The sequence below is a fragment of the Myxocyprinus asiaticus genome, chromosome 18 (genome assembly GCF_019703515.2).
Source record: "Myxocyprinus asiaticus isolate MX2 ecotype Aquarium Trade chromosome 18, UBuf_Myxa_2, whole genome shotgun sequence".
NCBI classification, from domain to species: domain Eukaryota; kingdom Metazoa; phylum Chordata; class Actinopteri; order Cypriniformes; family Catostomidae; genus Myxocyprinus; species Myxocyprinus asiaticus.
This window is the reverse complement of record NC_059361.1, coordinates 10,136,585-10,152,424: the sequence shown is the minus strand read 5'-3', so window position 1 is coordinate 10,152,424 and position 15,840 is coordinate 10,136,585. Positions and strand designations below refer to the sequence as shown.

The window sequence follows — 15,840 nt, the reverse complement described above, 5'->3', positions numbered from 1 at the left end:
AAGTACACGTAAATTGCATAAATTACGGAGCAGTTAATTAAACCCATGGCAACTTATTTGATTGGTGGTGCTCATCATATACTCACCCCCATGCCATCCCAGATGTCAATGACTTTCTTTCATCTGCAGAACACATACAAAGATTTTTTGAAGAATATTTCAGCTCTACATGTCAATTCAATGCAAATGAATGGTGGCCAGACATTTCAAGCTACAAAAAGCACATTAAGGGAGCATAAAGTTATTCATACTACTACAGTGGTTAAATCCATGTCCTCTGAAGCGATTCAGTTGGTTCTGGTTGAGAACAAACCAAATTTTAACTCATTTTCACTGTATATCTTGCCATTGCAATCTCTAGGCACAATAAAGATTTCAAACTTGATTTCACTTTTAGTGCTTGACGCATGCGCAGAGCCCAAGGTGGTGCTATAGGAAATGTAATCGAGCTTGAAATCCTAATCGCTAAGGAGACTACTAATGTCAAGATTTATAGTTGAAAAATGAGTTATATTTTGATCTATTCTCACCCAAAACCAACTGGATCCATTCAGAAGACATTGGTGAAACCACTGGAGTCTTATGAATTACTCTTATGCTGCATTTGTGTGCTCATTCAAAGGTCTGGCCACCATTCACTAACATTGAATTTACCTACAGAACAGCGCCATTCTTCTGAAAATCATTTTTTCTTTGTGTTCTGCAAAAAAAAAAAAAAAATCATACACCTCTTGGATCGAATGAGGGTGAGAAAGTTATGAGAAATTTCATTTCTAAATTAATTATCCCTTTAATGGTGCATTCAAGTCACATCAGAATGATCATATTTATGGGATGAGTGTATATGAACATCACAGTCCATAAAAATTGGAACATTGAAATTGAGTCATATTAGGGACCAGAACAGAGACTTGTGGGAGTGGGCTCTTTTCATTTGGGCTAATAAGCAACCACCCATAACACCCTGGCAACTGCATAGCAATGTGCTGAAACACAATTAAACCAACTTAACAGCATAGCAACAACCTGACAACCACCTAGAACACCCTGTCAACTGCAGAGTGATGTGCACAAAAACACAGAAAACAACTAAGCAAAAGCATAGTAACAACCTGGCAACCACATACTGTAGCAATGTGCCAAAACACACAGCAGAGATCACCTTGACAACTGCATAGCATGCTCTAGCAACCATCCAGAAAACCCTAGTTATCACATACTGTAGCATAAATGTGCTACAAAGCAAACATAACACTTTAGCAACCACCAGACAACTAGTTTTGCTTAGGCAAAGACCATTCACATCATAAATCTAAAATATCAAAATAAATATTGTTAGACATTTTCATGAGCGCTGGTAATTATTCATACACATCATACCTTGTTTAAATGTAAAATGTAAACGCATGTGATTGACTTTTATATGAACAGGTCTCCTGGAAATGTAGGAGACTGATAGCACATAACTTCATTATTTAACAGCTTTCATAATGCTTAAGCCTAAACTTATCAAATTAATTAGTAAAAAAAAAAAAAAAAAAAAATTTACACTCACATGAGCAGTTTCTTGTCTTCCCCAGTGGAGACAGACGACAGCACACGTAATCTGGCATGCTGGCATGCAAGATTCGTGATTTGCAAAACAAATCATTCAGACTGCTTTTTGAATCATTTTGTTCAGTTCAAAAGGAATCAAATTTAAAATTTGACTCAAATGATTCTTTCAACGAATCACACATCTCTATCGCCGATCTGAATCCATTCTTGTACATTCAGTGCATCCAGAAAGTATTCACAGCGTTTCACTTTTTCCACATTTTGTTATGTTACAGCCTTATTCCAAAATGGATTAAATTCATTATTTTCCTCAAAATTCTACAAACAATACCCCATAATGACAACGTGAAAGAAGTTTGTTTGAAATCTTTGCAACATTTCTCCCAAATTCCAAATAAAAATATTGTCATTTAGAGCATTTATTTGCAGAAAATGACAACTGGTCAAAATAACAAAAAAAATGCAGTGTTTTCAGACCTCGAATAATGCAAAGAAAACAAGTTCAAATAAATTTTTAAACACAATACTAATGTTTTAACTTAGGAAGAGTTCAGAAATCAATATTTGGTGGAATAACCCTGGTTTTCAACCACAGCTTTCATGCATCTTGGCATGCTCTACCAGTCTTTCACATTGCTGTTGGGTGACTTTATGCCACTCCTGGTGCAAAAATTCAAGCATCTCGGCTTTGTCTGAGCCATCTTTCTCTTGATCACATTCCAGAGGTTTTCAATGGGGTTCAGGTCTGGAGATTGGGCTGGCCATGACAGGATCTTGATCTGGTGGTCCTCCATCCACACCTTGAGTGACAATGCTGTGTGGCATGGAGCATTTTCCTGCTGGAAAAACCAATCCTCAGAGTTGGGGAACATTGTCAGAGCAGAAGGAAGCATGTTTTCTTCCAGGATAACCTTGTACGTGGCTTGATTCATGCGTCCTTCACAAAGACGAATCTGCCCGATTCCAGCCTTGCTGAAGCACCACCAGATCATCACCGATCCTTCATCAAATTTCACAGTGGGTGCGAGACACTGTGGCTTGAAGGGCTCTCCAGGTCTCCATCTAACCATTAGACAACCAGGTTGAGGATATGATGTGGTATTATTTGAGCTGTAAAGTTGTTTAAACCATAATTTTTACAGTCGTTTTATGTGGTAATCACTATTATGCCACAGATGATCTTGATTGATTTTATCTTGTATTGAGCCTTTAATGCAGTTCCAACGTAACAGTACTAAACTAAACTATTCTTTGTGTTGTTCCTAACAAACACCTCTTAATAACAAGTTATTCCTCGTCTTGGCTCGTTTTGGACACATCCCACTCTATATTTTCACATTACACCATGTTTCTTGTTGCTCTCATGTGTAAGTCCTACCCACTTCATGCGTGGATATATCTACCGTGATATAAAAATGGTATTGAAAAACATCTCTATATACACCGTCATACTGTACAAACTTAAAAGCAATTCATTTAGTCTCAGGATGAGTATGTTAATTTCTGCAGCAGTAAAATAGACCTGCATAAAAAATGCAACCGATGGATGTTTACATTTCAAGGTGAAAATTTTGGGCCCACAGAACATCGACCCATTTAAACAACCCACAATCCCTCAGTGCAGTCAACGTAGCATGCCATTAAACTGGGTAAACACTGGTTTTGTCTCGTTATGCCACATTTACTGGGAGAGGCTTGGTTATGAAAATAAAGCATTCAAATATAACTGAGGGGCTAAATACAACATGCCTGTAGCAGCAAATCTACAACATTTGTCAAAAGATCCTCACAGTCTGACACATAAATTCAACAGTTTTATCAGTTTTATGATGTGCAAGTAGAGCTGGGTTATATATTTTAATTTATTAGGGCTGTGTAAAAATATTCATTGTTTTGATTAATCATGATATTCATTTGAACAAGATCGCTCTTTTACTTTTAAGTTTAGATCAGTTTTTGTTGTGTTGATTATTACATCTGTTAAGTAAATAGCAATTAAATTGCATAGTTTGGGCCCTGTTGTTAATTTTTTCCATTAATATTTTTACTATGTACCAAGTTAGACGTTTCCTATATTTCTTACAGCATTAGCTGAGAAACTTTCTTTCATAAGCAAGCAAAACAGACAATCGGAATGGAAAGCTTAAAATCTGTATTGACACCTCACCCTAATATTTATGATATATTTTATATTATTTTAAACATAGAAAAAATTGTAAACACTGTAAATAAGCAATGACTTTAACATAAATGTATTTAATTAACATAAAATGTTTCCTAAAGACCATATCTGTACAGACAGAGTCAGGGAGATCGATTAGTTTCTTTAATCAGTTCTTGAAACTTTCCATTTCAGTAAAACTCCACCTGGCATCTTCCATGAAAATGCTTTAGTAAAATATATGTATATATATATATTGCTGTGTATTAGAATTAGTAACAAGTATACTATGTTATTTTGGTGCACATATATAAAAAAGAAAACATTAAAAATGATTTTCCTGGTGTTCATTTAGTGAAATACAGTGTGGACAATGATGTCTTGACTATTTTTAATTCAAAACAAGAGTAAACAACCAATTCTACAGATATTTTCAAGCCGAAAGAGTCATGAGTCACTAGTCCCTTGCAAGTTATCTGTTCAGAATGCCTGATGAACAGGGAAACTGCATAAATAATACATGCGCTTTTAATTGCAGAATGTGCGTGAGACAGAAAAGAAATGGTCTGGTGAAAAAAATTAGCCTAGTTGATTTGAATTTAAAACAAACTTTACAAAAACAATATCGAAGTCACTCAAGCTAGGTCACCAGACTGGGAAAAAAAAACAAAAAACAGGTGTCAAATCAAGTCCTCTTGTTTTCATTTTGACACATCTGAGTGCAACAGTTCGCACAGAAACCCAAAACGCACATGAAGACACCCCCTCCCCCAACCAAGGTTATAATAGTTTAAATTTTTTTATTTAGTTTTTACTTCTATTTCATTTTACATTTTTCACTCCAATTTAGTTTAGTTTTCGTTTATTTGTTAGTTCTTTGTTAGTTTTAGTTTTTATATCAGAATCAGCTTTATTGCCAAGTATGCTTACACCTACAAGGAATTTGACTTGGTGACAGGAGCTTCCAGTACACAATACAAAAACAGCAATAAGATTGTTGTAGAAAATAATTAAAATTGAATAATATATATATATATATATATATATATATATATATATATATATATATATATACACTATATTGCCAAAAGTATTCGCTCATCTGCCTTTAGACGCATATGAACTTAAGTGACATCCCATTCTTAATCCATAGGGTTTAATATGATGTCGGCCCACCCTTTGCAGCTATAACAGCTTCAACTCTTCTGGGAAGGCTTTCCACAAGGTTTAGGAGTGTGTTTATGGGAATTTTTGACCATTCTTCCAGAAGCGCATTTGTGAGGTCAGACCCTGATGTTGGACGTGAAGGCCTGGCTCGCAGTCTTCACTCTAATTCATCCCAAAGGTGCTCTATCGGGTTGATGTCAGGACTCTGTGCAGGCCAGTCAAGTTCTTCCACACCAAACTCGCTCATCCATGTCTTTATGGACCTTGCTTTGTGCACTGGTGTGCAGTCATGTTGGAACAGGAAGGGGCCATCCCCAAACTGTTCCCACAAAGTTGGGAGCATGGAATTGTCCAAAATCTCTTGGTATGCTGAAGCATTCAGAGTTCCTTTCACTGGAACTAAGGGGCCAAGCCCAGCTCCTGAAAAACAACCCCACACCATAATCCCCCTCCACCAAACTTCACAGTTGGCACAATGCAGTCAGACAAGTACCGTTCTCCTGGCAACCGCCAAACCCAGACTCGTCCATCAGATTGCCAGATGGAGAAGCGTGATTCGTCACTCCAGAGAACGCGTCTCCACTGCTCTAGAGTCCAGTGGCAGCGTGCTTTACACCACTGCATCCGACGCTTTGCATTGCACTTGGTGATGTATGGCTTGGATGCAGCTGCTCGGCCATGGAAACCCATTCCATGAAGCTCTCTACGCACTGTTCTTGAGCTAATCTGAAGGCCACATGAACTTTGGAGGTCTGTAGCGATTGACTCTGCAGAAAGTTGGCGACCTCTGCGCACTATGCGCCTCAGCATCCGCTGACCCCGCTCTGTCATTTTACGTGGCCTACCACTTCATGGCTGAGTTGCTGTCATTCCCAATCGCTTCCACTTTGTTGTAATACCACTGACAGTTGACTGTGGAATATTTAGTAGCGAGGAAATTTCACGACTGGACTTGTTGCACAGGTGGCATCCTATCACAGTACCACGCTGGAATTCACTGAGCTCCTGAGAGCGGCCCATTCTTTCACAAATGTTTGTAGAAGCAGTCTGCATGCCTAGGTGCTTCATTTTATACATCTGTGGCCATGGAAGTGATTGGAACACCTGAATTCAATTATTTGGATGGGTGAGCGAATACTTTTGGCAATATAGTGTATATATATATATATATATATATATATATATATATATATATATACATACATACATACACATATACATACACATATATATATATATATATACACACATATACATACACACACACATATACATACACACACACACACACACATACATACATACATACATACATACATAGTGCAAATCTAAATAAAAATCGGTTATGTACAGTGCAAGGGAATGTAATGGCAGAAGAGGTAGGATGTGTTGGATAATATAAAAAGACTAAGCTGTGCATTGCACATTAATTATTGCTCAAAGGGGCAGTTTTAACTGTTCATGAGATGGATAGCCTGAGAGAAAAAAACTGTTCCTGTGCCTGACGGTTCTGGTGCTCAGAGCTCTTAAGTGTCAGCCAGAAGGCAACGGTTCAAAAAGGTAGTGGGCAGGGTGAGTGGGGTCCAGAGTGATTTTTCCAGCCTTTTTCCTCACTCTGGAAGTGTATAGTTCTTGAAGGGGTGGGGGGTGGGGGGCAGGGGGCAACCTATAATCCTCTCAGCAGTCCGAACTGTCCTTTATAGTCTTCTGATGTCTGATCTCGTAGCTGAACCAAACCAGACAGTTATTGAAGTGCAGAGGACAGACTCAATGACTGCTGAGTATAACTGTATCAGCAGCACCTGTGGCAGGTTGAACTTCCTCAGCTGGCGAAGGAAGTACAACCTCTGCTGGGCCTTTTTCGCAATGGAGTCAATGTGGGTCTCCCACTTCAGGTCCTGTGAGATGGTAGTGCCCAGGAACCTGAATGACTCCACTGCTGCCACAGTGCTGTTCAGGATGGTGAGGGGGGGTCAATGTTGGGGTGTTCCTCCTAAAGTCCACAATCATTTCCACCATTTTGAGTGTGTTCAGCTCAAGGTTGTTTTGACTGCACCAGACAGCCAGCTGTTTAACCTCCCTTCTGTATGCAGACTCATCGTCATCTCGGATGAGGCAGATGACAGTGGTGTCGTCTGCAAACTTCAGGAGCTTGACAGAGGGATCTTTGGTGATGCAGTCATTGGTGTAGAGGGAGAAGAGTAGTGGGGAGAGCACACATCCCTGGGGGGCACCAGTGCTGATTGTACACAAGCTGCTGCCTGTCTGTCAGAAAGCTGGTAATCTACTGACAGACAGACGTGGGAGTTGGTGTAATTTAGTCTGGAGAATAGCTGGGATGATGGTATTGAAAGCCGAACTGAAGTCCACAAAAAGGATCCTTGCATATGTCCCTGGTCTGTCCAGATGTTGCAGGATATGATGCAATCCCATGTAGACTGCATCATCCACAGACCTGTTTGCTCGATAAGCAAATTGAAGGGGATCTAGTGGGCCACAGAAGTCAGGGCTGGCTGATTTGTCTTTGCTAATGTAATGAGGACAATAGACCATCTGCTGGTGCATATTTTTTAAGATTATTTTAATTTTATTTTAGCTTTTTTCAGAACCATGAAAATGTATTTTAGATTAGTTTCAGTTTTTCTAATTATGTTGATTTTTATTTCAGTTTTTTTTACATTTAGTTTTCATTTTAGTTTACGATAATAACCTTGCCCCCAACCCCAGCGCATTCATGAGGCATAAATGAAGCCAATTATCCCCTCAGTAAGAGCTTACGCAATCCACATCGATCAATGCTCAGCCACTCAACCCTACTTCCTTTCTGTATGGCCCATGTAATGGTTAAATAATGCAGCACCCTGAGCTGTGGTCAGGGCCTGAAATTCATTTCTGAAAATGGGTGGGAATTTCCCACCTTACATTGCTCATATGGGGGGAATTTACACACTGGGGGGGACTTTCTCAATTCGTACCTCTAGTGGTGGTGGGGGTTATGTAGCACTGAGATGGACACTGCTCAACTAAGGATATGCAGAGGATATAGTGCTCGACCAACATGGAGTTGCATTAACTGATGCGGATCTGATGGGTAGAAATTGGTAGCTGACAAATAACGTCCAAATGCCAATTAACTTCTTTTTCAACATCAAGAGTTTAGCTTGAACCTTTCATATATGCATAATGGAAAGTATATATTGTTAGGCGCTATAACTAGGTACCATTTCTTCAAGCTTTTCACCATTTTAGCCATTCACTTAAATAGCCCTTTGGTGTGTCAAATGTAATTCTACAGTACAAATATACAGTACAATAGAAACATACAAGCCGATGTTAGCAAACACAACATTTACTATTAAAACACATTTTCAAAACGATCCAATCGGTTTTGGGTGAGAACGGACCAAAATGTAACTCTTGTAATTTTCACTATAAATCTTGAAATCAGCAGTCTCCTTGGCGATCATGATTTCAAGCTCAATTACACTTCCTAACACCATCTAGCGCTCTGCAGATGCGTCAACCACTAGGAAGTGTAATCGAGATTGAAATCATGATTGTGCCTAAAGACTGCAATGGCAAGATGTACAGTAGAGCTGCACGATTCTGGATAAATTGAGAATCACGATTCTTTTGCTTAGAATAAAGATCACGTATCTGAAGGAAAAAAACTGCTTATGTGATTTACAAAACCTGGACATAAGGGTACTAAACAAATTAACATGTAATGCACTAAAGGTACTGACAAAATGTTCTCTACTTCAATCTATGCAAAAATGCAATAAAGTTGTAAATCAAATAAATACATTTAAAATGTCCACAAGAGGGCGCAACAAATACATTACAAACTAAACAGCACCTTGTTATTATTACAAAATAAGTAAATAAATAAAAAATAATAATTCTATTAAAAAAGTGCATAAAAAAATTAAATACATGAAACGATTTAGCCTGTTTCTCACAAGCTAATTAAAAAGCAAAACGAGCGGGGAAAAAAAAGCTTCATTAACAGTTCCATGTCAAACTTAGTTTTGCACTGGTAGGCAAATATGCAATAAAACACTGTTATTTTACTAATTTAAATATATATATATATATATATATATATATATATAAATTAACCATTTAAATTAAAACAATGTGGTCTTCAGTGTCTCTTGTAAAAATTGCTTCAAGCTTTTAAAGGATTTATTCAAGAGCCAGTAATTAAACAGAGAACAGAGTAAACAGTGCTTTAAGTTTTTCAGCAACAGTTATTAAACATTAAAAAAATTATAATATAAAAACATTAAAAAACTAATTTAATGCAAAATGAAACTACTTAAATATTTGACACTCTTTACTGTGAGGCAGATCTACATTAATACTGATTTGATGCAGTAAGAATGCCTAGATGCCTATAACAGACAGCATGCAGCTTATATAAATTTAGACATCACACAGATCTAACACTGAAGAATTTGTCTTGTCTGCTTATATATTAACATCTGTGTTTGCTTTAATATCTCGTAAAGACAGTGCAGATTTAATCCCGTCTGTTTACACTGATAATTCATGTGTCGGTTGAGTTTAACTTGTATTGAACCTGGAACATCCCTTTAATTACTGAAGTTTAATTGCAGTTTTTGAGCTGAATGCTGAATATCTCAATATCAACCGAAAAATTGGACCAGCTGATATATCAGCCTATCACTAGCAGAGAAGGCCAAATACTGACCACAATACATTAAAATTACAGTGAAATCTGATTTTAGTAACTGGACATACAAAAAAAATAAAAAATAAAATAAACAAATAAAAAATAAAAAAAAGAGAGAATGTATTAACTCTACAACCACCAGGACAACACTTCACTGGGGTAGCAAATGCATTCAGCAGGCATTATTAAAACCCTATTATTCACTGTCGGATTAGAAGGGGGCAGGGAACTCAACCAGCATAAGCAGAGCGACCAGCCCCTCTGGACCCCAGGGACAGACCGGAGGATTATCAGGGTCAGCTGACCTAATGTATACATCCCACTGCAGTCCATGCCTGGTGAGAGAAAAGCCCTCACAGACTGCTGGACCTTCCCTATTGCACACAGCACACAACACCTTTGTCCATCCTCTTGTTTAACAATTATTTACTCTGCAGAGGAGGGGAGGGGGTTAAGGTCAGCACTCATACATCAATGACAAAACCCCCACAGACCCACACTATCACACACACACACACATACGCATTATTCATTAACGTCTTACACTTACCGCCACACTTGTTGAATTGAATCTTTTATTGATTTTTTTGTTTAATTTGACAGAATTTGGCTTATTTACTAACTTGAGAACTATGGACAAATTAAACTCACTCTTATTTGGATTTCATTAATGCACAATACAAGAGTTTGTTTCACTTTCGTTCAGGTATGTGAACTCTTGCAGAACCTGACGACAATTTGCATCATGCTCAGTGCGAGTAGTTTTGACGTGTGAATTCGCTGCCGATGTTTATTGGTAATTTGCAAGCTTTGTTGTGTCTCTCTTGGTGTGAAGAATCCTTAAAGGGACAGTTCAACCAAAAATGAAAACTCATCATTTACTCACCCTTATGTTGTTCAAACCTGTTTAACATTCTTCTGTGGTCTGCAAACAGAGATTTTAGAATGACTGCCTCCATTCACTTTCATTGTATGGGAAAAAAAAAAAAAAATGCAATGAAAGTGAATGGTGACCGAGGCTATCATTCGGAAAAACTGAAATCTCCAAAACAGTTGGTAAAGATTATGATCAAAAAACATTTCAAATCAGTTGTAAAATCTGACAACATCCATAAATTGTGCTTCTTTAGCTCAGAACACGCTAAAACATACTATTTGTGAAGCTGGTACAGCTATTGTGTATGCACAGTACCTTGTTGACTGACAGGTGATATCTGTATCTAAAAGGTGATTGGATCATATACCCGTAAGTCGGGACATCCTTTTCTACATCCGCCATTTTAGGTGTTCCAATTTCTCCCATTGATTTTATGCGTTATAAGTGCTCAGTCTTATGGCTAAATAGTCTCTGACTGTACGTTCTATAACTTATACTCATGCAATTCATTTACTGATCATGAAATCTCAACATTGACACACCAGCCAACCAGAAGAATCCAACATGATAATCCATAGACCAGCATGCGATTTAATCATGATTTCTGATCAATCAATCAGGTATCGTCTCAACGCAACAATATCCTGTCAGATCATTTCAGGAAAAAATCTCTAGCTGTCATTAAGGGAGTTTCCTACTTGCACAGAAATGCCATTAAAATTAGTGTGTATCATCCTGCTGTCTCGGAAACCCTCCCCGTCAACATCAACCGCTCAACCTGAAACTGCGTCCGTGATAAGGTGTCATTATATTGCTGTCCGCACATAATGACGCAATGCATAAAAGACAGGATACAAAGAGAGACAGAGCTGTCTAACAGCACAATGATGTGCCCATCCCCCGTCTCACCATCTGTATTTCCCTTTTTCTCTAAAAGAAACATGCTCAGAAATGTTGTGCCTCTGCTTTACATTGCAACACTGACAGCCTGATTAGGGTTTCGTAAATTATTTCATAATCAAATGTTGGTTTTCCTCAGAGGCTAGATCAGAATCTGTTTGATACTCTGTTGTTTCTTATTGCGATCAATTCATGTCGGAATGATCATAATTATTAGATGAGTGCACATGAACGCCACCACAATGTCATAGTTACCAGTGGGAAACTTGAGAGACCCAACTTTTCAAGTTGTGGATGTGTCAATTAAAGGTATAGTTCACCCAAAAATGAAAATTCTTACATTTACTCACCCTCATGCCATCCTAGATGTGTATGACTTACTTTTGCTGAACAAAAATACATATTTGTAGAATATTTCAGCTCTGTAGGTCCACAAAATTCAAGTGAATATTGGCCAGAACTTTTAAATTCCAAAAAGCATATAAAGGCAGCATAAAAGTAATCCATATGACTCCAGTGGTTAAATCCATGTCTTCAGAATCGATATGATAGGTGTGGGTAAGAAATAAATCAATTTTTAAGTTCTTTTTTTTTTTTTACTATAAATTCTCCTCCCTGCCCAGTAGGTGGCAATATACACGAAGAATGTGAATCGCCAAAAACAAATGAAAAAGAATGTTAAAGTAAAAATGAAAGTGGAGATTTATAGTAAAAAAGGACATAAATATTGATCTGTTTCTCACCCACACTTATCATATCGCTTCTGAAGATATGGATTTATTCACTGGTTTCGTATGGATTAATTTTATGCTGCCTTTATATGCTTTTTGTACCTTCAAAGTTCTGGCCACCATTCACTTGCATTGTATGGACCTTCAGAGCTAAGATATTTGAGCTAAAAATATTTGAAGAAAGAAAGTCATACACATCTAGGATGGCATGAGGGTGAGTAAATGATGAGAGAATTTTCTTTTTTGGGTGAACTATTCCTTTAATGAATCATGGTGGAAGCATAAAGTTTTCATTGAAAATGTTGACTGCACAATTTAGATTAGACAAATTTTGCCCAGACTGGACTCAGTGTGTATTCTGCGACAGTAGGTAGAAAGTTCTTCAGCTATGGGTCTGTGCTTTCCGAAATAACACTGTCCGCAGTGGCTGAAGCTGGAAGAGTTGGACACGGTTGTAAGTGGGTTGTATTTTTAGTTGTAAATTAGGTAATACGGTCAACAGGAATGCATATTTTATTTACCATTCACCCTAACTCAAAATGGGATTTTTACTCCATCAGTGGAGTAAAAATGTCATTTTAAAGGGAAAACACAACCTCCGAATCACTCTCATCATTGATTATGGTTTCCGTGGCACCCGTGTCTCCAAGGCTGCTCTCAAGCAGCAGGAAAATGTAAACACACTTGAATTGATGCAAAAATGTCTAAGGGGAAATGCCGCTTGGCAGCAACTTGACAGAATGGGTTCGATTTCAGGGTGCCTGAACATTCGATAGCAACATTTCGAATTGCCGTGTGATCATGTTGTTTTGCAAACAGCTGATAAAGAATGGTGAAAAAAGCTTGCACTGAAAAAATTACTCATTTAGAAGTCGATAGACTTTGAGGCGACAAAACTAAATTTCTAACAATTCTTGGTGGCAGCATAAGGATAATAAAATCAATAGATAAAGCATCAATTATACACAGAATATGCATTATATGTGCTTTCTTTTGTTCCCCCACTACTAAAAAAACTTTGTGTATGTCACTTATTGAAAAAGAAATATGAAATTGCCCAACCAAAATAAAATCACTTGAACGCACATCACACCTTAATTACGACTACAGACATGACTTATCCGCAAGCCTCTGTATACACTTTTAGGATTGTCTGTTTCCACCTTGCTGTTCTATATTAGGAAAGGCTAAATGAATGTGGCAGCCTTTCCTCTATAATTAGAAATCTTCCACACCCGCTTTAATCACATCATTCGCTCTTCATGTAGACAGATCTCTTGATGGTCCACTGGCAACAGTAGCACACATATAGCACAGCATCGATAGATTTAGCTTCACTTCAAAATCAACAAGAAATCAAAATGGACCCGGTTTATGGTCTTATTGTGTGTCTTCTACACAATCTTTCATCAAAATAATAACTTGCTCCACCTTTGAAACATCTTTCCTTTTTGGCTGATGTCACCAAGCTCTCTTCTTTTTCAACCACATGTTAAATAAAGACAACTCTACACCATCCAATGAATTCCTGATGAAATCAAACCCACCATACTTTTTCTTCTTATTCAATATCCAGTTTCACTCTGAAATATGTTGCACTGCAGAAGTAAATTGGGCAACTAACAATATTTCACGTTGACTTTAAATGACTCGGATCACGTGTAGAAAGCCGCAGCTACTGTACAACTTCCCCCTCACGTCCCGCCGTGAACAGCGCCCATTGCACACGCACACAAACACTCCTGCTGCGACTCCCACACACTATCTGACAAAACGGGGCCAAATGTCTCTATACGCAGTCTGGACATAAGCCAAGCTCGACTCAGCATTTGGCAGCAGTGAGACAGAACAAATAAGTGCTGGTAAGTGCCCGGCAGTGTGCCAGCAACACTTCCAGAGCACAGATGTTTCTCCAGAGGTGCAGATACTACACCGCTACTAACACGTTACATAAACACACAGAGAAACATGCAGAAAGGTGCTAAGAGGGCGATAGGGAGAACCCCTTCCAAACTAAACATTTAAAGCGACAGTGCACTGAACTCCAATCCCAACTGAGCTTGCTAAATGTTTAACCTGTTGCTCAAAAGCATAAACACACTTTCAAATACAAACACACCTCTCCGCCAAACAAACATATCCAAGTCATATGTCAAGATGCAAAAAAATCTTAATTGTCCTGTATAATCTGTATAATTGTCAAGTAAAACATAATTTCTTGTTTCTTTCTTTTGACTTTGAGATGAAATATAACCTGGACAGTTTTTCTTACCTGTTTAAAATGCTCGTCATAGCTCCAGTCTGCTTGGCCGTTAGGAGAAGACACCGATGGCCGCGCGACGGGTGAGAGATCGTCTTCTGTCTCCTGTTTCACCCTGATAGGAAGTGACAGTGCTCTCTGGGTGCCTGCGGGAGCTGGCGAGTCCCCAACATTCCCAAACGGACGTGCAGGGATCCAGGCTGCTCCCTGCTGCAGTGCCAGCGTCTGCTTCCTGAGAAACTCCAGCCCGCTGGGCGCCCTGTCATCTTCCTCGCTGCCTTCATCTCCCTCCATCATATCTTCATCATCATCATCATCTTCCTCACCTGAGTCTCGGCCTCGTTCCTCCTCATCCTCGCGTTCTGAGTCCACACTGCTCTGATTAGACACTTGAGACAGCTGCCCGACCCCCGGGGGTGCCGCGGCCCCTGTGCCGAAGCTCTTGCCCATGAAGCCAGCTCCAGAAGCTCGGGCGGCGGCCAGAATGGCCTGCTGCGCCGCAACCTGCTGCGCATACATGATGTGAGCTTCACGCAACATCCGCTCCTTCCGCTCCATGTCCAAACGTGCCTGCTGTTGGCGTTGAAGCTGCTCCATCATGGCCTCTAGCTTCACCCCCGATGGGCCACTCTGAGGGTACCCGCCCCCCAAACCCCCCTCCTGAGAGGCAGAGACAAAGACATCAATGACATGCCATAAAATGAGCACTCAAATTACAGTGGCATCTTTTAAAGCTTCACAGACCCCATGAAATGGCTTGACGACTGAGTTCACTGTCCTGTGTTGACGTATTTCCAACTGAAACAGGATGATGGGGCAGGATATATCAAAGGGCTCATCTCTTTTGTTTTTTAAATGGCCAATAGCCTTTAGTTTACGTCACAGCCTTGAACCATGATTTGTTATTTGATATAGCTTGACAGAGGCAGGTAGTATTAGGAGGAGGGACATTCTTATTTAAGGGAGCACTTTCTTGGACAAAAATATTTGCATGCAAGATCAATATTTTTAGCCCATTTTCCCACCATTTTTAAACGTGTATATCTACAATAGTTAATTTTATCGGCCTTTAGGACTACACTAGCATAAAGAAAGCTAATAGACAAAAAAATCTTATTTTGTTTGAATGGGGTCTTTAAATGCTTAACTTAGAATGTGTTTTGTTGCAAATACTTTAGAAAGACTAATGTATAATTATTTGTCATGGCAAAAAAGTAAAAATTAAAACTGAAACATGAAGCTTTAATGGACAAGAAAAGACTTGAAATCATGTAATGGAACAACATTGAACTAAGAAAAAACCCTTTCAGCCCATATTTCCCCAAAACAAATACTACACCATGTCCAAGAACATCTTCATTTGAAAACGCATATTTTTCTCTAGGTTTTGGCCTTCTGTCCACACTGAGACGGTGTTTCTGACAGAGAAAACTGAGCTTTTCGAAAACGCTCTTCCAACTGAATACATTTGAAAATGCCATCTTTGCA

The 15,840-nt window shown here is 38.8% G+C and overlaps 1 protein-coding gene across 1 annotated transcript in view; it reads right to left on the bottom strand.

Annotated features, from left to right (window-relative positions):
• The window catches only part of LOC127456477 (AT-rich interactive domain-containing protein 3B-like), an 81,123-nt gene that overhangs the window by 61,695 nt on the left and 3,588 nt on the right, over window positions 1-15,840 (bottom strand). Inside the window, exon 2 of the mRNA XM_051724994.1 lies at window positions 14,365-15,012. Coding sequence (XP_051580954.1) covers window positions 14,365-15,012 — 648 coding nt within the window. The remainder of the gene's footprint in view (window positions 1-14,364; window positions 15,013-15,840) is intronic.